Source organism: Artemia sp. Qi Xiang Cuo, chromosome 6 (assembly GCF_049724085.1).
Source record: "Artemia sp. Qi Xiang Cuo chromosome 6, ASM4972408v1, whole genome shotgun sequence".
In the NCBI taxonomy this organism is placed as follows: Eukaryota; Metazoa; Arthropoda; class Branchiopoda; order Anostraca; family Artemiidae; genus Artemia; species Artemia sp. Qi Xiang Cuo.
The window spans coordinates 69175067-69197643 of record NC_142799.1 but is presented as its reverse complement, the minus strand read 5'-3'; the positions used below and the strand labels follow the sequence as shown (position 1 = coordinate 69197643).

The 22577-nt window shown below is 33.9% G+C and overlaps 1 protein-coding gene across 1 annotated transcript in view; it reads left to right on the top strand.

The window, feature by feature from the left end:
* Cht10 (Chitinase 10) overlaps positions 1–22577 on the top strand; it is a 141333-nt gene that overhangs the window by 68357 nt on the left and 50399 nt on the right. The window contains exons 11-16 of the mRNA XM_089091125.1: positions 2571–2845; positions 5096–5302; positions 6098–6287; positions 8086–8189; positions 12683–12896; positions 13336–13977. Coding sequence (XP_088947251.1) covers positions 2571–2845; positions 5096–5302; positions 6098–6287; positions 8086–8189; positions 12683–12896; positions 13336–13977 — 1632 coding nt within the window. The remainder of the gene's footprint in view (positions 1–2570; positions 2846–5095; positions 5303–6097; positions 6288–8085; positions 8190–12682; positions 12897–13335; positions 13978–22577) is intronic.

Below are 22577 nucleotides of genomic sequence, written 5' to 3'. Positions count from 1 at the left end.
TATCGTGGAAGGGCTTATTGGAATGGCAATTGAAAGTTATAGTTCCCTTTTTAAGTGACCAAAAAAAATTGAGGGCAACTAGGCCCCCTCCCACGCTCAGTTTTTTCCCAAAGTCACCTGATCACAATTTTGACATAGCCATTTTGTTCAGCATGTTCGAAAATGTAATAAGTATGTCTTTTAGGATGACTTAATCCCCCTTAGTTCCCGGGGGAGGGCTGAAAGTTATGACCTTTACCCAATGTTAACATATAGTATTGGTTATTTGGTAGCATACAGACATTTTCAGGGGAGATTTTTCCTGGTAGTAGGGGGGGGGGACAGGGGTGATAAGAGAGGATCTTCCCATGAAGGAAGTTTTCATGGGGGAAGGGACATTGCTAGGAAGGGGACGCCAGACTTCCCAGCATTATTTAAAAAAAGATCATAAATTTAATATAAAAAAACAAGTATTTCAACTGCAACAGCAGCAACGTCGAAACTTTAAACGAACAGAAAATATTATATATATAACTGGGTTCACCCCGTAGTCGATGCCTTGCTCTTTAAACCAAAGATTTTTTAGTACTTTTATAAGAGCTATTTATTCTAATTAACGGCTTTTGTGATTAAGCGGTCATTTTCAAAGAATTGGAACAAAATTTGAACTTTCACTTAAAGAGCAAGGTATTGACTAGGGGGCGAACCCCCTAATAAATGTATTAAAAATATATGAATATAGAAGTTCGTTACATAAGTTAATTCGTAAGTTACGTATATTTATTACTAATAAAAACGTTCGTAAATAAAATTAAACAAGTTTCGAGAAAGCCATCTAACCAAATAAAGGTAAATCAATATGAAAATTTTGTTTTAATTATTCATGTACGGTGAGCCAAGATCAAAACCTGCATTTATTCGAAAACGTTCAAAAATTAAATAAAAAAAACAAGTTTTTTAAACTGAAAGTAAGGAGCGACATTAAAACTTAAAACGAACAGAAATTATTCTGTTTATGAAAGAGACTGTCCCCTCCTCAACGCCTCGCTCTTTACGCTAAAGTTTGACTCTGTCTCACAACTTTATTTTTTAAAATAATAAAAAACTTTAGCGTAAAGAGCGAGGCGTTGAGGAGGGGACAGTCTCTTTCATAAACAGAATAATTTCTGTTCGTTTTAAGTTTTAATGTCGCTCCTTACTTTCAGTTTAAAAAACTTGTTTTTTTTATTTATACAGGAGGAGATTAGGGGTGTTGAACCACTCTTACCCTCGAAATGTTCGTCTTACTCGTAAAAAAGTAACAGAAAGGGATATAAAAATATTTTTGATGCGCTTTTTAAGTCATTTTTTGTACCCCCTAAAATATCCTCTTGTATCCCCCTCCAAAAAAAATCCTGGAGCCAGCAGTGATAAGAATATCGATACAATTTTAAATATCTGCAGCATCGATTACGCTGGGCAACAGAGTTTTGCCTTTTTAAAAGTCTTATTTACTTCCTGTATAACTTTTTATGCTGAATTCAAATATGCAATCAGAATTTTTCCCTACTGCAGGAAATTTTCACTTTAATTATGCTCTTTTGGATGAAAATATTTTCTTAGTTGTATTGGAAGGTTGTTTAGTGAAACCTTGTATTACGAATTATATTTTGATTTTCTTCAATGCCCTTAGTTTATGCGCCACGATTTATATTTTTTATTAATTTCTTGGTTAAACTTTTGGATGTTTCAGACGAAAAACAAATATTACAGCATAAAGATCTGGTGGCGTGGGAATTAGAAATTATATTTTTGAATTCGACACACCAAACTGCTCTAGAAAACTATTTTAAGCACATAAAGTAGAAACAAAATAAATAATTTTGTCTATTTGTAAATAAATTGTTAACAATAAATTGTTAATTTTATAAATTGTCGATTTAAATAATAAATTTTATAAATTGTCAATTTAAACAATAAATTGTTTAAATTGTATAAATTGTTTATCTTTATCAATGTCAGCCATCGTCAGAGCCTGGATACCACTAGGAATATTTTTTACCTCTCTCTCTCTCTCTTGAAGTTCAAAAACTACTAAAATACTCCTAGAAATGCAAGAAGCATTTTAGATGTGTTTAAAATGGATTTCATAGCTTCATTTTGATGTTTTTTCTAATTTTATTAATAGCACTTTTTCAAAAAAAAAGAAAATAGACGCTGCACTAACGCAAAGTAGACTACAGTGAGACAAACCGTGTCTCAATAAAAAAAAACTGCCATTTTTAAGCGCCACAACGTAAAACGAAAGTGTGGCGTTGGGGAATAAGAGTGCACAATTAAACGAGTGTGAACTCGTATAATTCCATTAGTCGTGTTTAAAGGGCTATATCCAGGGTTGTTTTACAGGAGGGGTCTAAAAAGAATTTTTTCAGGGGGAGAGGGGAACAAAAAAAACTCTAAGAAACGCATAAAAAATGTGTTTATATTCATCTTCTTACGGTTTTACGAGTCGGACCAGCATTTCAGGGGGAATGGGTTCAAACTCCCTATCCCCCTTCTAGGTACGCGGCCTTGCGTGTTTATCGTTTTAAACGCATTTACCTTTTTTTCAGAAATGTACGAGCGAGCCATATCCCTAAAAGACAAAAACCCCGATCTCAAAGTGCTACTTGGTCTCGGTGGATGGGCTGATTCATCTGGTGACAAATACTCTCGAATGGTTAGCGACAAAGCGAAAAGAGCACAATTTACGACTCACGCAGCTGCTTTTTTGAAAGCCTACGGTTTCGATGGATTACACATTGATTGGCAATATCCAACATGTTGGCATCTAGATTGCAGCAAAGGACCCCAAAGTGACCGTGAAAATCATGGAAAACTTCTAAGGGTAAGTTCTTAATCTTGGAAAAATTTTAAGAAGTTGTCAATCTGCATTTCTATTCGTCATATATTACAACTCCAAAGTCTCCTTAATGCTAATTTCCTTAGTTTTAAAATATGATTAACTAAACTTTAGGCTCTGAAATAGTGTCATTAATGTTTTATTAAACGACCATATCCAAGATTAAAAAAAAAAAAAAAATTCAAATTAAAAAAAAAAATTAAAATTAAAATTTTTTGTTTAGGGGGGAGCGGAGGCCAATCCATTCGGTTCGCCCTTTGTCTCCGAAAAAATCCATTGTAAACTTGTTTTAGCGCATACAATCGTAAGATACGTTTCTTCATGTTCTTAATGGATGTGCCGTTTATTCACGATTACCAGGCTATAAACTTCTCAAATAAATATTTGAATCAGCTGATAAACTCTGCTTTTGAAAATATTTTTATTTGTACTAGAAAGTGTCATAACCACGATACAAGAAATGAGGATAATATAATTCACGAGTGTAGGAGCACTCCGGCATCTTTTGTAGTTCGCCAATAAGGCCATGAGATGAGTTTAACACGAGTTAAATACTGTATGGGTTTAAAACTTACTGCCTGAGTTTGTGAAAAATGCTCCCAGTCTTCCTGCTTTCAAACCACGGGCAAAGAAGTTTCTTTTATCTCAAAAGTGAATTTAGCGAGTAAGCCACTTCAGTTCGTGTTACATTCAAAGTACTGTTCCCTACCTCTTTTTTTCCATTCGTTACCCCCGTTTCCCTTTTCAGGCTTCATTGTCCTTTCTGGAAGGCGAAATTTGAATAATATTTCTTTTATTATCAAATTCCTCTTTCTGTCTCTTTCTACCACTCCATCTCTCTTTGGTTCTTTTTTTTTCTCTCTCTCTCTCTATCTCTGCCTGGCCTTGCTACCCATAATTTTGAAAAATATTAATGATATAAAAAGTGGTAGACAGAAGAGCATATAATAGAACCATTAGAACTGAAGCGTCATATGAAATAATTGAGAAATGATTCATAAAAGAAATAAGATTAGACAAGAGAAAATTTAAGTTAAATATAAAATAGGCTGTTCAAATTAAGAAACAACAAAAAGCGATTCAAAGCTTCAGACCTGAAAACTTTCCTTATAATTTTCAGTTTGGCATATCATAACCCCTAAAAGCAATTAAAGCTACGAACTTCCAAAGTTATAAAAGCAAGACAAAAAAAAAAAAATACAATAAATAGAATCGCTTCTATCTCCAAATGAGCCAAAAATTAAAAATACAACTTTAATTCCGAATATACAATAGTTATAAAGTACGTTATGACCTCCTCAGGCTTTCCTTTTAGTTTATAGAAACTTCAATGTTGGCAGAAGCGGGATAGCACTTTTTTTTATAATAATGAATTTTAAGACAAAAACTTCCAAAAGGGCTCATCCGATTGGAAATTGGAAATTGAATAGTGCCCTTTTTAATAGTCGGAAGTAATTGGAGGTCAACCACAGATCCGTATCCAGGAGGGGGGGGGGGTAACCCATTTTGACCCCCCCCCCCCCGAAATGTTTTTGACTCGTAAAAAATTAAGAAAAATGGATACAAATAAATTTTGTATGCGTGTTTTGAGTTTTTTTTTGTGTAAAATCTCCCCCCCCCAAAAAAAAAAATTCAGTAAAACCCCCTCAAAAAAAAAAATCCTGGGTACGGCCTTGGTCAATCACAACCCTTCCAACGTCCATCATTATCCAAGACACATCTAATCAAAAAGTTATACCCTGGGGGAATATAAGGTTTTTTTTATAGAAAGGGTGGTCGTATAAACTTCGAAGGGGGCTCATTGGATTGAAAATCAGAAGTTCTAGCGCCCTCTTTAAGATTCAAAATTATCGGAAGGCAGCTCCGACTAAAAATTTCAAAATTTCAAAAATATATTTTTAGTCCATGGTTAATCTGTCATAACAGAAAAGTCAATCCTTCCAAACTTCATTCTGTCATACTTTTTACTAACGATGCACTGCAGGAAAACTTCTTGCCGAGAACATGCCTACCTTTCCTTCAACCAATAGCCTCGGCATAACCTGTAATACAAAGGCTAAGGCCAATAACCTGAAAACGATTAGCTGTAAGCAGTAAATTGATTTTTATTTCAAGATTTTATCTTCTTTCAGCATTTGATTTCCTAAACAAGCAAAGTTAAATGTAACCGCTTAAAAATAAATAAAAAAAATATTTCAGTTCGGTTAAATATTAATGCAATATATTATTTTTTAGGAATTGAAGAAAGTGTTCCGTGGATCAAATCTTCATCTGTCAGGATCCATATCAGCTGACAAAAATATCATAGATGAAGCTTATGATGCTCAAGCTTTAAGTGACAGTCTTGACCTTATATCAGTCATGGCTTACGATTATCATGGGCCTTGGGAAAACGAGGCTGGGTATATCGCTCCTACCAGGTCTAAGGATGGAAATGATGTGGTAAGCTAAACCTAGATTAGTGGTAAAATTACGTTTAGTGAAAAAGGGGGGGGGGGTGGGGGGTTGCAAACAGGTATGTATAAATTCGTTTTTTGATCTGACGATATAAGTTGAGAAAAAGCACTATCTATCCGCAAGAAAAAAAAATCCAGAGTAATATTCCAAATGCACTTACTTTTGATCACAAATATCACTAATTATTAGATTACCATTACCGCTCTGACAAGCATAGATAAAAAGAGATGAAATTTTTTTTAGGTTATCTGACATCTTCCTGATAAACACAAATATGTTGAAGTTGGAGGGAGGAGGGCCCTCCTTCCAACTATAATAGAAGGATGTTGTTTTACAACAACATTTGTAAAAGTTGTTGTGACTCTAAAGCTTCTCGTACTTTTACTGGCTTAGGATTTGATCCAAAATCCTATGCGATATTTTTACTGTCCCAAATTTCGACATAGTGACAAAGGGTCAATACAACAACTATTAAAATAAGTAGGGCTACTTGTCTTCCATACAAGACATTTTCACTTTGGTAAAATGGCGAGGGTACAAGGGCTTAAACGATTCATTTTTTAGATTGACAAATGGCTATAAATGCCATTTAGTTTTCAATTGCCACAACGTAGACGTTTGCAGAAACTGAAGATAAATTGTTTCTAAGAATGTTGGTTTGTTTAGGTTCAAGAATGGTCAGAAGCATTAAAATCAACTAATTAATTAAATAAAAGCAGATAGTTAGTTAATTTAATATTAGATAGTTTTCAAGTTTTTAATACATTCCTTTTCTTCTAGGAGTCCACTATGCGTTACTTGGAGTTTAAAGGATTTTCGACCAATAAACTTCTTGTTGGCATGTCCACTTATGGCAGAAGCTATTTACTTGCTGAAGAAGGTGACGCATCGAAGACTTTAGGCTCTGGCTCAGCAGGGCCTTATACAAAAGAACCCGGGCTTATGGCTTACTACGAGATTTGCAATGCAGGTAAAATAAATTTGGTGCTGCTTCAAAGCTTTTGATTGAAAGTAAAACAATATCTATTCGACAAGCTAGTAAATAATGTTAAAAAACGAATTTGCAAAAAAAAAAATGCCAATAATGCATGTTTATACAAGGAAGAGCGCGTCAAATAGAAAGAATAACATGTTGAACTGAAAATACAGACCTTGAAGACCTTCTAACCAGTTTTCAAATTAATCAAAAATTCCTTGCCTCATTTTCGTATCAATCACTCTCAAAGATATCAATTAAATATTTAAGCGTATTTTTATGCTTTTTATCAAATATTATAGCAGTATATCGAAATTTATAAAATATAAAAGGACCCGAAAGTGGAAATTTTGATTTCCCTATTACACTCGGTTGTCAACACCTGAAGTAACACAGACTGCCAAATTCAGAAAACAGATTTGGACTTCAAGTGCGCTCTAAAAGCAGGTGATCAAACCAACCTTCAGTATATCTAGTAAGGGTGAGCAATACAAAAAAAATATATCAATCTAAGCATAAATAAGTAAGTAAGATTGATTGCGCTAAAACGGGAAGGCGTCATAACATCCAACCGTCAGGACATCCAACGTCATAACATCCGCAAAATCCGTCATAACATTGACAAAAAAATCCGTCAGAACCACCAACCGTCACAACATCCAAAATTTTAAAACTTTAGTTTTTTGGGGTTTAGGGGGGAAAATGTACCTAGGTTAGGTTATGTATATAATATATGCTATGCTTTACCCCCCCCCCCCTAATGTGCAAATATACAGCCGAAATTTGTTTCTAAACAATTATATACTTATTAGTATTATATAAACTTTTAAATGTTTTTGGATGTTGTGACGGTTGGTGGTTCTGATAGTTGGATGTTATGACGTTTGTTGCTTGTGACGGTTGTTCGAAATGGTAGCACCCCCGCTAACACCCTAGGGCCCTTGCAATACAAAACAAAAAAGAAAATTCGCTTTTAAATAATTGACATTATATAAACATTACATAATATAAACAAATAAAAACACAAAATCACAAAAATCTACTTATTTGCTTCATTGCCAACCTGAAAAATCATCCTAAATTTTTAACACATATTAAATGGGAAACTATATACAAATTTTCAAAGAATCCCTGCATTCTGGGTGCTTTTTGATCATATACTTTGTAATAATTTTGGCAACGAAGAGTCTAATGCTATTATTAGACCAACAGATTTTGTAAGAGCCATGCACTCAATACGAGAGGATCCAAAACTGAAGGCTGGTGGCAACGTAATAAATGTGCCATACACAACGAAAATTAGATCTTGAATAAGATTTTGTTGTCTTAGGGCGCTATCGACTCCAATACAAACCCTTTGAAGTACTAAGAAAAGCTTAGGTGACATAAAATGCAAGAAACGGGATCCTAAGGGGGCCCCTACAAGACCGTACCTAGGATTTTCTTTTGGAGGGGGTTTTACTCAAAAAAAAATTCGGGGGAGGGGTTTTAACACAACAAAAATATTAAAAAACGGATACAAAATTTGTTTACATTCATTTTTGTTACGTTTTTATGAGTCAGAGAGACATTTGAGGGGGGGAGGGTTCAAACCCCCCTAACCACCGCCCCCCCCCCGCGGGGTACGGCTTTGATTTAAAGCTCACAGATATTAGCGAACCAACTGTGAAAGTATTTAAATACTACCCATTGACTGCATCAAAGCTTATAGCTGATAACAATGTTCTAATAAATGCTAGAGTTACAATAAGTTCCAATGTGTATCTATAATTATTTGTTTTGTTTATTTCAGCCAAAAATTTAGACTGGAGTCAAGGAAGGAATAAATTGGGGTCATTTATCACTAAAAAAAAAGATTGGGTCAATTACGAAGATGCTGAAAACTTTGCAAATAAGGTAGGCTATCAATATCTTTTTGATGCCCTACTGGTTTTAGTGGACTTTTTGATATCCTAACGCTATTCATATTATTTAGTTGCTTGTGTTTATCCTATGTTTTTGTCCCTTCGTTTACTATTATTTTACATTGTTTGATACCCTTTCAAATAATTTTTCTATTCTTCACGGAAAACCCAAAAATTATGACTTTTCAGTTTTTGCTATCCAATTTAAAGGGCTGTGCACTCTTTTAAGCTCATTTGTCCTTCTTTTTTCTGCAAGTGTTTTACATGATGGGGAATTTTTACTTATTTTCTAATTTTGGATTTTATTTCTGCCTTTCAATCTTAGCTTGAAGAAGAGAAAAATAAACTTTAGTTGTCAGACATTCAAAAATTATCTATAAGGGTCATATCTATTTTGATTTTGTATAATTTTATGTACAATTAATTCCTATTTAAGCCAGTTTATGAGAAGAGAAATACAGTGAGATCAGCTCATGTGTTTCGTCACGTAAGTGTAACCCTCTGGAATAACCTCCCGGACAGCATTAGGGGCTCTGTATCAGTTTCGTAATTTAAATCACAGGTCAAAAAGTTCCTACTTAGTCGAGATGCAGGATGAGAGCAGGTCCCTTGTGAAGGTTTAGTCTTTTTCTTTTTTTTCTTTCTTCTTCTTATTGCTTTTCTTCATTTTTTTTTTAGTGTATTTGTGTATATGTTATTGATTATGTGAATTAATGAATTGAGTCACTATAAACAGGTTATTGACCTTCTAGTAGTGGCTATGTTTGTTTAATTTGATTTTTTTTTTTTGAATTGATCAATAAAGGAATCTGAATTTAATAAAGTTTGCTTCGATGCTGAACTTTTCAACATCTTGTCTTTACAAGATGTGCCCGTACCTGATAGTTAACCTGTTTAAGACCTGTACAATTTTACCTCCTTGTACACAAGCGTCATCTGTGGTATACCCCAGAGCACAAAGTACAGTGTAATACTTACTATTTTAGAGCTCGTAAAAAAAAACTTAAAATATATTTTGAATTTCCGTAAGAAAGAATGGTTTTAAAATTAAATATTAAATGGGCAAGTTATTAAAACTCAGGCTGTAAACAAACAAGATTGAGTAAAACCAAGTAAACCTAATAGTAAAAACTAAATAAAAGAAAAAACAAATCTACCTAGGCGCCAGAAAAACAAATAAACAAATCAAGGTAAAGCAATATAAAAACTTAAGGAAGAGCACGATAGGTAAAAAAGAAGAAAAACGTCAGTATTTAGCAAATAGGAGCAGTTTGAAGTTCAGTATTTCTAGAATTAAATGCTTTTGTAGATTTGTCACAAATTTATCACAAAATTTGCGTTGATAATACTAAAAGTAATTAGTAAAAGATAATAGTAAAAAGTAAATTAGTAAATAATAGTAAAAGAAGAGACACAAGAATAAGATAACCACAAACTCGTCACCAAATCTCTTCTTGTCTCTTTCTTTCTTTCAATCTCAGCTTTAAGAAAAGAAAAAGGTAAATTTCAATTTCTTAAAACACAAAATTTAGCAATAACTAGGACAATATTTATTTTGTAGGGTCATTCGCATTAGGATAAATTCAATGATTCTTCCAAACTTCACAGTCAGTTTTTGTCGTTAACCCCAAGTCATAGCATATTTTAGAATACAATTGTTAAACTGAATAATGGAATAAATATTGAAAACAAGCGAGAATCTTGCCTTCCTTTTTCGTCATCTTTATTGGTTTGAACGTACGTCCTAGATTTCTTTTCTCCTACCCGGTTGATTTGTACTTACACATTTGATTATTAGGTTTGTAACAGGAATTATATATATATATATATATATATATATATATATATATATATATATATATATATATATATATATATATATATATATATATATATATATATATATATATATATATATATATATATATATATATATATATATATATATATATATATATATATATATATATATATATATACGTATATATGTTTTTTGTTTTTTACTTTTGGGAAAGTAGAGTTTTTGCAAAACTAAACTCTTTCTTAAAGTATTTTAGGATTTTCCAAAGCCTTTAAAAAATCCAAAAAGTATTTTCATATAAAAATTTTAAATACCTTATTATTCCTGTGACGAAAAAAGAGGACAAAAAGGGTTTTGAATAAAAGAGAAACTTTCAAACTCTTGGGAACTAAATAAGATGAGAAAACGGACCGAAAAAATAGATGGAGCTTTGCGTGAGACGGTGGAATGTAAATATAAGTTTCACTTCAAGCGTCGTATAGCACTTTTCTAAGTACTTTAGCTGGGACGTTTTTGAATCCTGCCCCTTATAGTGTTTTTCAGACCAAAATTAAGAATATTCTTGCGAATTCTTTTTCCTAATGTGATTTATTTTCGTGTTATTTCTTACCAATTCCTGAAGAATCATGTTTTCCCCATTTTTTCTTCCATCTTATCGAAACCTGATAATGTCAAGCTTCAACTCTTTTCCGTTCTAATTAATATAGATTGTTCGTGTTTAACGTTTGGCTTCCGCGTGTAACCTCATTAGATTGGTTCTCTCCTGAATTATTTCCAAGATTTTTCTGTACGGCACTTAAAAGATTTATGTCAATCCCAGGAGCTTGCTTTATAAGAAAAACCTTAGTCCTTACTTATTCCTTGAACAATTACCATGTGACTGGACTCGCAACCGTACTTTAGATCCTAATTAAGAATCAGTATAAGGAAATTACAGGAATCATCTAAGGTGAAACGGAAACTTGGAAAAAATAGATTTAATCAGCTTTTGGAGATTTTGATTCATCAAATTAGATATTATGAAATTCAAATATTTGAACATCAAATATTATGAAAGAGACAAATTTTAAAAGTTACATTCATAGAAATATTATTAGTGTATATTTATATTAAGGGAAAGAAGTTACATATGACTCGCAATAAAATTTTCAGCAGTTTTTTTTCTTTTATTCAAGCACATGAATTAATCCTTTTTGGCAATTCAAAAGCCATTATGTGATATTTACTTAACAATTTAGATCTTCAGCCTATGTCCTCAACCTAAGTAATTTCTATAAGCTCATCTGAAATTTTAAATTATTGGAGTTCTTAGATATTCACATGTCTGTCTTTTCTCTCAGTAAAAAATAGTTGGAAAATAGCGCTTTTTGTATCAAAATTTTGTTTTTTATTTCTTGGATGCCTCAACAATTCTTCCTTCGTAGCAATTAAACATAAAAATAAAGAGTGACGTCAAAACGCAGGGCTGTCTCCACTTCAAATCTGTGAACGGGAAATTGTGCTGTTTAAAGCAACTGCACATCACCCAGCTCTTCCATCCTTGGAATCAGTGGCGTAATGTCGTCAAAATCATGGGGGGGGGGAGGAGGGGGGGGACAAAGTTGGAGCCAATTTTTCCAAATCAAGTGAAAATGAGAGTCAACACTGAACCATGAGCCATTTAGTACCATAAAGGTAAAGCTATACTAAAGAAAACTGATCTGCTTCTGTGGCTGCTTGAATTATGCATGCTTATCTTAGTTTTGACAAGATTTGTGAAGAAACTAAAACTCAGTGGGGGGGAGGTACTGGAGGCTGGGAGCAGGTTCTGATCCAGGATTTTTTTTAGGCGTGGGGGGCAAAATAGGTTGATCCGATAAGCTTGCGTTAGGAGCAAGTTTAATTAACGCAATCTTGCGTTAATTAAGTAAATCCCGCACAAGCATTGCTTCAGGGAATCGATGATGTATATATTTTTTTTTTAAATAAACCCATTGTTACTTAAAAAAAAAAAATGACACTACTTTAGACTACGTTAGGGGGACGCCTCCCTCGCCCCCTGGATCTGCCACTGTCTGGGAGGGGCAGTTGTCCCTCCTCCTGTCCCATAGAAAATTATGCTCTTACTTGGAATACTGTGAAAAGCACTTTTAAGTCCATTCCAGTTGCCTCTGTGCTTGTGCCGTTGTTCTTGAAGCATTGGGACACAAAAATAAATTTTAACGTAAAGAGCAGTATGTTGTGGGGGAGGCAGCTCCTGCTCCTCCAGCTGTTTTTAAAAGACAGCTGTTGACAAAACCGAAAAGTATTTTTCAGTTTTTCCATTCTCGCTTTAAATGTATTTCTATTACCACAGTCTTTTGTTTTGACTAGGTAATTGAAAACCTTTCAATTACCGTAGCCCAGTCATGGTCATACCACATACGCATTAATTTATTATCAGCTACAGACAGCTTGTGTCTTGACTAACTTCTTGTTCTTTTTCTTCTAAGCCACCAGCAAAGGTTTCCTAATGCAGCTGAAGATGGTAAACCAGTTATTTACGTCTGCTTTTCTATTACTTCCAATGATTTACAATATTAACTTTACGCACTTGATGGTTGTTTATTTGCTCATGTGTTTCAATGCTTCTTCTTTATCAAACTGAATCTATTCCGCTAATAAATCTTTGTGAAATAAACGGATAAATTCATCATAATTTGTAGGCGGATTTCATCAATCAGGCAGGATTTGGTGGTGCATCAGTATGGTCTTTGGATATGGATGACTTTAATAATATCTGTTGCGAAGAAAGCTTCCGCTTAACAAGAGCTATAGCAAGAGGACTAGGCTTAAGAAATGACACCTATAAAAAATCCTGCACTACTCCCGTGATCGTAACACCTCCTCCTGTTGAATTCGAAGAGGACTGGGATGACGGTATGCCTATTCTATTGATTACAGTATTCTTAGGTTAGATCCTTAGCAAAATATGAATTTGTAATGATCCTTGAGGTATACCGTTGGCAGAATTCTATAGAATTATTTAAAAGTCTTCCAGAAAAAAAACACTCCAAACCCCTGCTTAGAGCGAAAGTCAAATTTGTCTTTAAGTGGAAATATACATAACTAGTTCTCAAATGAGTAAAAACATAATTCACTCTGAAAATTTGTAAGAAGATAAATTTATTACTAAATTTATGAGATTAACTACTGTCTAACTAATGGCAATCGGGAGAATGGGAAAAGTACCAGAGTTTCCTTTTATTCTATGTCACAGAAAACTTCCTTCATATTAACAAATATTTTAGAAATTGCTTAGCTTTAAGATACCTACTATCCCCTTGCCGAGTGCTGATAAAATTCCCTATTTTTACAGGTTCAAATACACCAAAACCAACCGATTCAACACTGATACCCACATCCAAGTGGCCAAGAAGTACAACGACAGAGGGTATAACGGAACCAAGTACAACACAACCACCCAAGACCACAACGACACGTACTACCCCAACACCAAGTGCAACTACAACCACACGTCCTACAACAACAGCACCAACCACAACTACCTCCACAACAACAAAAGTCCCTACTACAACACCAACCACAACTATCTCCACAACAAAAAAAGCCCCTACTACAACACCAACTCCTACTACTTCAACAACAACGAAAGCCTCCACTACACGTACAACCACAAGACAAACAACTACTACTCAAAAACCTGTAGCTCCAGAGAGTTGTATCCAGGGAGAGTATTATCCTGACCCCTCTGGTGGCTGTAATAAGTTTGCAGCTTGTGTTGGTGGAAATCTCATCATGATGAATTGTGCTCCTGGATTAAGTTGGAATGCAGATGGAAAGTATTGTGACTACCCAGAAAATGTTGACTGTGAAAGGGTTGCTTCAATTGCCGCAACTATGTCTATGAGCTTCACAGCTCCCGTTGCTGCACCAGCAGTGACACAGAGTAGTACAGATGTGGGACAAGAAGTGACTCCTGGCACAGACGTCGATTCAAGTAAGTTATATTTGACCATATTACCTGCTTTCTGCAATCCCTTTTCCTTTGAGGAGTAGCGACCCGATCTCAATCTCTATTCTTTATGCTAAAGTTTGGCTAGTGGTTCCATGTAAGAATTTTCTGGTTAGCCATTTGGTAATTGCAAGCAGAGTTGTCACCCCCCCCCCCCGTGATATATCACTACTTCTAGTGACTTTATATATTGTATAGACAAAAAATAACTAAATTTACACAAAAATCACTAAATCAACCAGGAAGTCATCAAAATCTTGTGATTCTTTGTCATCGGGTAGCAACCCTGATTGGAAGCGCTTAATTACCTTTCTAAATTTGAACGGAAAATCTTATTGTTTGAAACATATACTATTACATAAATCTTTCATACTTGAGCTAATGTGAAAAATAATTTAGCTTTTTTTCACATTGCTCTTGTCTTTGAGTATTCATTCTTGAAACAATAAGAAAAGCAAAGGTTGTCTTAACGCTACCTAGTTTTTCTTTTTTTAAAAATTTAAATTTAAGTAGCTCTAGTAATGGTGAAAAATTACCAAAATGTTAATAGTTTATCCCTATCTACTGTCTCCTCCCAGAAATCATTTTATTATAATTGTTTCATTCAAATCTTTAATCGTCAGGTTTCTTTAAGCAAACGAATCCTCCAAATGAAAGAAGGCTAGGAGGATTAATCCTCCCTCAATATAGACGTGATAGACCTCTCATAGACAACTGGATTATATTTAGGCTGAAAATTCCCTTTTCAATACTTCTACTCCCCATCCCACACTGGCAATTTTTTTACCCCCCCCCCCTCTAACGATGTTTGTACAACTATAAAATAATGAGCATAAATGAACAAATGGTACATACGTCATCTTGTAATAGAGAAAAGATTTCCAAAAAAGCGCTTTCTTCAAGCTGACGTGATTAGAATAACATTATTTTTTAATATTAAGCTGGGTGTAAAACAAGGCAGCACTCTTTCTCCTAAATTGTTTAACATTTTTATAAATGATGTTGTTGATTATCTAGAGAATAGATGGGCTCCGAATGTTAGTCTAGGGACCATAAACTATGACTACTATTATTTGCAGATGATATTGCTTTGGTGGCTAGTACACCGTAAGATCTGCAGACGCTTCTGAGTCTTATATAAGATTATTTGCAGATGAAAAAATTAAGTCTGAATGTTGAAAAGAGTGAGGTTGTTATTTTTAAAAAAAAGGAAAACAAGTGGTGTAGATCATTATAGATATATATGTAATTATGAGGAACTGAAAGTAAGTAAAAGAATAAAATATTTAGAATTTATTTTATCGGAAAATGGAAGTTTAAAGAGTCATGTTGATGAACTAATTAATAGAGGTAAAGTGGCCATGTCTGCAATTTTTAGAAATCCGACGATAATGGGAATTAAAAACCTAAAAATGCATAAAAGAATATTTAATACAAAAAATTTACCAGTATTAGAATATGGAGAGGAGATTTGGGGCGGAGAAGCGGCGCAGAGGTTGGAGTCCCTCCAGCTCCAGTATTATAAAAGGCTGTTTGGATTACGTCAGACAACTCATTCACAGGTTCTGAAAGGTGATATGGGCCTGTTTTCGTTAAAACTGGGTAGGTCTATTTTGATGCTTAGATTTTGGTTGAAGATCATTAGGTGTAATGAAGACAGACTAGAAAGTGCTGCTTATTATCAGATGTTGAGCTATGATTCGAAAAAGTCGTGGCCATCCCAAATTAGGTCATTACTAGAAAGTTTGGGAACGGCTTACTTATGGAATGACGGTCTTGGTTCCCCTGATCTACCAACAAATTTAGTAAGACAGGTACTATTTATCTTAGAGTGTAAAGAAATTAAGTATTGGCAAGGGCTGGTTTTAAATTCTGCTACATTGAATCATTATAATCAGGTTAAACCTAGTTTTGGAGAGGAAATTAATTTTAAATTGAATTTTACGGCTATGATTTCATGTCGATGGATTCAGCTTAGGGCGAATTGCATTCCAACCCAGAGCAGACTAATGGTATTCAACAAGGGGATAGGACATCCTGATGGTCGGTATGTGTGTCCTCTTTGTAGGGATGAGGACGAAGATTTGGACCATTTTCTCCAAAAGTGCCTGGTGCTCTCTGATTTAAGGGAAAATTACTTACATGGGATTGTTTTGCTGCTTCCAAAAATCTTACAAAGTAGTAATCCAAGAACAATATTTCGTATTGGTGCGTACATAGAGAAGGGATTAGAAAGAAGGAATTGTTTTTACAATTAATTATTATTAATTATATGGAATTAAAGTTATTTTTTTGGTATTTTACCAGAAGGTATTTTTCGCTATGTATCATGTTAATGTGTGTTTCGTAATTTGCTCTGTTGTAATTTTTCTATTTTTCATAATTTTTGTGTGTATATGGCTCTTGGGCTTTTGAAATACACGATCTATCTATCTATCATTATAATTGTGTTTTAATAATAAAGTTTTTCAAACTGTATAAGTTCGACTTCATTTTATCATTGGATAAATTTCAAGAAAATGAGACCGAATTTTCTTTCTAAAATAATAAATGCAGAACGTCGTATATAAATAACATTGTTTTTAAAAATAATTCTTAAACTCAAAGAGCACAAATCGGGCATTTTATTATTTTTTTTCAAAGGAATCCTCACCTAGGGATGACTAAAAAAGACTAGTATCTGCTATTTTCGAAACATCACCATTTTCAGGAAAAACATGCCCGCATAGATCGATTTCCTACAGGAATTACTTCAATAGTAACAACCCATGGAGTTAGTCAAAATCCTGAAATCGCTCTGATAAAAACTATTAAATCAAGCGAATTGCACAACTGGTGTTTTTCCTGTTCCAATTTTACAATCCAGGTGTAGTATTTGTTATTCATAAGCAGCTTTCAAAGTTTATGCCTCAGTAGTTATATGACATGTTTAAACTAGTATTAATTGCCATTCTTTGTAAGTTTGTTTCTTTAGACTTTCTTTCTTTAGAGTTTCTAGTTAGCGATAATTGGAAATAAAAAAAAGAAGACGAACAATATATGAGTTCTCTCAATTGTAATTAAGCTGTTTTTCTGTCGTGATATATATAAAAAAAAAAAAAAAAAAAAAAAAAAAAAAAGTTAGCCGTCCTAAGAAAGTAACTGTCAAACGAACCATGTTTAAACATTGACGAGTCTCCCTAATATCCAGCCAATCAGTACTCTGAACGCAATCGCGTGATATTATATAACGGGTACCTGATGAGAGTATTTCTCCAAAATACTTCTATAATCAGAGTTAGTAGGTTTAGGATGCTCAGGGAGAGTATATTTTTTCTTAATTGTTTTATCTGAAGCCCGAAGGCATGCAAGTATTTTTCACTGAGGATATTGCATGCAGTCAGTGGGCTTTTATTAAAATGTGACAAACTTTATAAGTATTTTTTAAATTATACCCTAATTTATACAAGCTTTCTTGTTTTTTAAGGCATAGAGGGACTTGGAATTTTAATTTTGGGAGAAGGGGTGAAATATTATTTCTCTGTTCCTCACAAAAGAGTGTGCGCTACTGTCTTTTTCTTTCTTATACCTGTCGTCTGATCGGCTCTTCTATACTAAGATTATATATCTGTAAGTATTCTATTTTACTATAATCTTAATTTTATATAACTATGTCACTATAATTATGAGTAAAACTAACTATTGAGCATCTTACCTTGACTATTAAAGAACCTGTAATTATAATTAGGCTTCCCAGAGATAGTAAAAATATATTAGCCATCTTTGTTAAAGACTTTTTCATACAAATTAAATTGTTGTTGGGAAAATTATTAGAAATATTTAAAGGCCAATACTCAAAACTGATAATAAAGCAAAGCAGGGTGGCTGTTTTCTGCACTGTATTAAAAGAAAACAAGCTTTTTTTAACTGAAAGTAAGGAGTATCACTAAAAATCAAAAGAAACAGAAATTATAACATGTATGAAGGGGGTCACCCCCTCCTCAACACCTCGCTCTTTACGCTAAAGTTTGAATTTTTTCCCAATTCTTTAAGCAAGACTCCTGAAACACAAGGGTCGTCATTTAATTAGAATAATAAGAGGCTTTTTTAAAAGTACTTAAAAACTTTAGAATAAAGAGCGAGGTGTTGAGGAGGGGGAAACCCCCCTCGTATATCCATTCTGTTCCTTTTGAGTTTTAATGTTACTCCTTACTTTCAGTTGAAATAACTTTTTTTTAAATTTCTGATCGGTTTTTAAATAATGCTGGGATATCTGGCTCCCTCTCAATGGAAAATTCCCTTCCCCCATGAAATATTTCTCCATGGAAAGATCCTCCAACCGTAACCCCCGACCCCCACCAGAAAAAGCCCCCCTGAAAGCGTCTTTATACTTCCCAATAACCAATACTATATGTAAACAATGGGCAAAGTTCATAACTTGCAGCCCTTCCCCTGGAGTTTGTGGAGGAAAGAGTCATCCTCAAAAACATAGTTATTAGATTTTTTTTTCTATTTTTGACAAAATGGCTATCTCAAAATTTTGATCGGTTGACTCTGGGGAAAAAAGAGTGTGGGATGGGGGCTAGCTGTCTTCCAATTTATTTGGTCACTTAAAAAGGTCACTAGAACTTTTGATTTTTGGTCCAATGACCTCCTTCCCGATCTTCTACGATCACTGATTCGATATAATCACCCTTGGGGAAAAAAAAAACAACAAACCAACAAAAAAACAAATAAACACGCATCCGTGATCTTTCTTCTGGCAAAAACTGAAAAATTTCCGCATGTTTGTACATAGGAGCTTGAAACGTCTACAGTAGGGTTCTCTAGTATGCTGAATCTGGTGGAGTAATTTTTATTAAGATCACATGGTATTTTTGGGGTGTTTCTCCTCTTTTTTAAAAATTGGGCACAATTTCTCAGGCTCATAAGTTTTGATGGGTACCAATTAATTACCATTAAATGTTACATATAATAGGTAATTTGAAAAATGTCGTGTTGCGATTACTAGATCCTACCCATATAAACTACTAAATCGTTTGGCATTAGAATGTGGGACGTATACAGTGGGGGGGGGGGTCTTGGGGCCCTCATCCCAACGTGAAATCCCGACATTTCCCGAATTTATGGATAGTTCTTGTTTAAATTATTAGGTAAAATAAGCGTTATTTTTATAATCTCCCTTCAAACGTACTTGCCAAAAAAAAAAAAAAAAAACAAACACGCCATTTTCTAATTTTCAAGTTTAAAAATAATACACAACACTGATCAACAACGTATGTCTGTCAGTTTAATCCACTTTGGATAATTAAACTAAGTTTAGACAGAAAGGCGTCCATAGATTCCATCAGGCATTTACTAAGAATCCGTTTTCGGGGGAGGGGCTAACAAAAAGAAGATAATTTGAATAAGAAGCAAGAAGAAATATGGGGAAATTTATTATTTCGGAGTGGGGGGGTTGGTGGGCCAATTGGTGGGCCCCTGTGTGCGTGAGTAGAGTGCTAACTTATACTTCTAAGAGTCCTATGTACCAAACAGGTTTTTCTGGTAGGTAAACATTTCTACAGGGCATTACACCTTTCAAAGAGATTTACGCAATTTCTAGTTCAAGTTATATACATGTTTTTTTTTTACCATCTCTTGAACTTGAGGACACCCCCGTACCAGTAGGTTTTTCTGGTAGAAACTTATACTTTGAGTACACCCCCGTATCAAACAAGTTGGGGATAATCTGTTTTGGTTCAAGTTTTTTCTGAAACAATTAACTGAATTTCTTGTTCATGATATACAAGTTTTTTTTTTTAGGTTAAATCCGTGGTCATTCATCTGTAAGTTGATTAGTAGGTTTTTTTTTAAACTTGGCTAATAGGTTTTTAAACCTATTACTACGAACGCTACATGCATTCCATTTTTGGAACTAGGAGCGAGATTGTGTAATGCAATCAGACTGGTTTCGTTTCACGGATTCATTAATAGAAGAACTAATGCTTTTGAAAAGGGTAATTACTTCTTTAGTTTACGAGATTTGCGAATTTTTTGCGAAAACGTATTTGCCTAAAGGTATTGCGTTGGTGAAGAATGTCTCACGGGTAATTAAAGAATGGGATGCTTGCATCAACAATACAAAGAATATGCTCAGATACTGAATAGATTTGACGCCTACAAGAGACATTGGTAGAAGATATTCAATAGCTTAATTGAAAAGTAACGATAGAATGACATTGTGACTTGTGACCTAGCTTTACCTCGCCGATGTGGTCTGTATAATACACAAGTGATGATTTGCACAGTGTTGTCAATTTTAAATAGTTTAGAAATAAAAAAAATTAACAAGAAATGGCTGAAAAGTGTTTTGAGGGAGTTGAGTTGCACGAGGGTTCAGTTAAAGGGGATACAGTTGCACGGGGGTTTCGGTTATACAGGGGTTCAGTTACATGGGGGTTCAGTTGCACGGGGGTTGAGTTAAATGGGGATTGAGTTCCACGAGAATAGTGCTTTGTCGTGGTTTAGCTTGTCACAGTTTTAAAAGAGCTTTACGGGGATTGAGAGACTCAGTTGCCGGATTCCGTGTTTTTTTTCTTTACTCTGTTGTGATTTAATTATAAATATTGTATTATAATATTGTTATGTTTATAAATAGTATTTATCTCTACTTTTAGTTTTATTCGATTTTTACTTATTCATTTTTGTGTTTACTCTCTTTGTGTTAAATTAATTAGTAAGTAGATTTTTGTATAATTTTTTTTTTTATATTTTAAAAGAGCTTTAAGGGGATTGAGAGACTAAGTTGCCGGATTCCGTGTGGTTTTTCTTTACTTGGTGGTCATTAAAAATGAAATTTTTGTGTTAAATAAGTAGTTTTTGTATCTTTTAAAAGAGCTTTCAGGGGTGTGAGAGACTCGGGTGCCTGATTTAGTGTCGTTTTTCTGTCCTTGGTGGTTATTTGCTTTATCTCTTAAACGAGCTTTAAAGGGTTTGAGAGACTCAGATGCCTCAGTCATTTTGATTTTTCTTTATGTTTGTATCATTCAAAACATAATTTTTTTGTTCAATAAGTAGTTTTGGTATCTTTTAAAAGGGCTGTAAGGGGTTTGAGAGACTCAGTTGCCGGATTCCGTGTAATTTTTCTTTACTTAGTAGTCATTAAAAACGTAATTTTTGTGTTAAATAAGTAGTTTTTGTATCTTTTAAAAGAGCTTTACGGGGATTGAGAGACTCAGTTGCCGGATTCCGTGTGGTTTTTCTTTACTTGGTGGTCATTAAAAAAGAAATTTTTGTGTTAAATAAGTAGTTTTTGTATCTTTTAAAAGAGCTTTAAGGGGTTTGAGAGACTCAGTTGCCTGATTCCGTGTGGTTTTTCTTTACTTGGTGGTCATTAAAAACGAAATTTTTGTGTTAAATAAGTAGTTTTTGTATTTTTTAAAAGAGCTTTACGGGGATTGAGAGACTCAGTTGCCGGATTCCGTGTGGTTTTTCTTTACTTGGTGGTCATTAAAAATGAAATTTTTGTGTTAAATAAGTAGTTTTTGTATCTTTTAAAAGAGCTTTAAGGGGTTTGAGAGACTCGGTTGCCTGATTCCGTGTGGTTTTTCTTTACTTGGTGGACATTAAAAACGAAATTTTTGTGTTAAATAAGTAGTTTTTGTATCTTTTAAAAGAGATTTATGGGGATTGAGAGACTCAGTTGCCTGAGTCCGTGTGGTTTTTCTTTACTGGGTGGTCATTAAAAACGAAATTTTTTTGTTACATAAGTAGTTTTTGTATCTTTTAAAAGAGCTTTACGGGGATTGAGAGACTCAGTTGCCGGATTCCGTGTGGTTTCTCTTTACTTGGTGGTCATTAAAAACGAAATTTTTGTGTTAAATAAGTAGTTTTTGTATCTTTTAAAAGAGCTTTACGGGGATTGAGAGACTCAGTTGCCGGATTCCGTGTGGTTTTTCTTTACTTGGTGGTCATTAAAAACGAAATTTTTGTGTTAAATAAGTAGTTTTTGTATCTTTTAAAACAGCTTTACGGGGTTTGAGAGACTCAGTTGCCTGATTCCGCGTGGTTTGTCTTTACTTGGTGTTCATTAAAAACGAAATTTTAGTTGTAAATAAGTAGTTATTGTATCTTTTAAAAGAGTTTTACGGGGTTTGAGAGACTCAGTTGCCGGATTCCGTGTGGTTTTTCTTTACTTGGTGGTCATTAAAAATGAAATTTTTGTGTTAAATAAGTAGTTTTTGTATCTTTTAAAAGAGCTTTAAGGGGTTTCAGAGACTCAGTTGCCTCATTCCGTGTGGTTTTTCTTTACTTGGTGGTCATTAAAAACGAAATTTTTATGTTAAATAAGTAATTTTTGTATCTTTTAAAAGAGCTTTAAGGGGTTTGAGAGACTCAGTTGTCGGATTACGTGTGGTTTTTCTTTACTTGGTGGTCATTAAAAACGAAATTTTTTGTTAAATAAGTAGTTTTTGTATCTTTTAAAAGAGCTTTAATCAAAATTAAATTGCATTTACTACTTTTCATTTAAACTAATCCAGTTACTATAAAAAATTTGAAATTATTTCGTTTAAACTTCTATAAAGTTAAGTTAACATGTTACCAAATTCCACATTATTGCACAG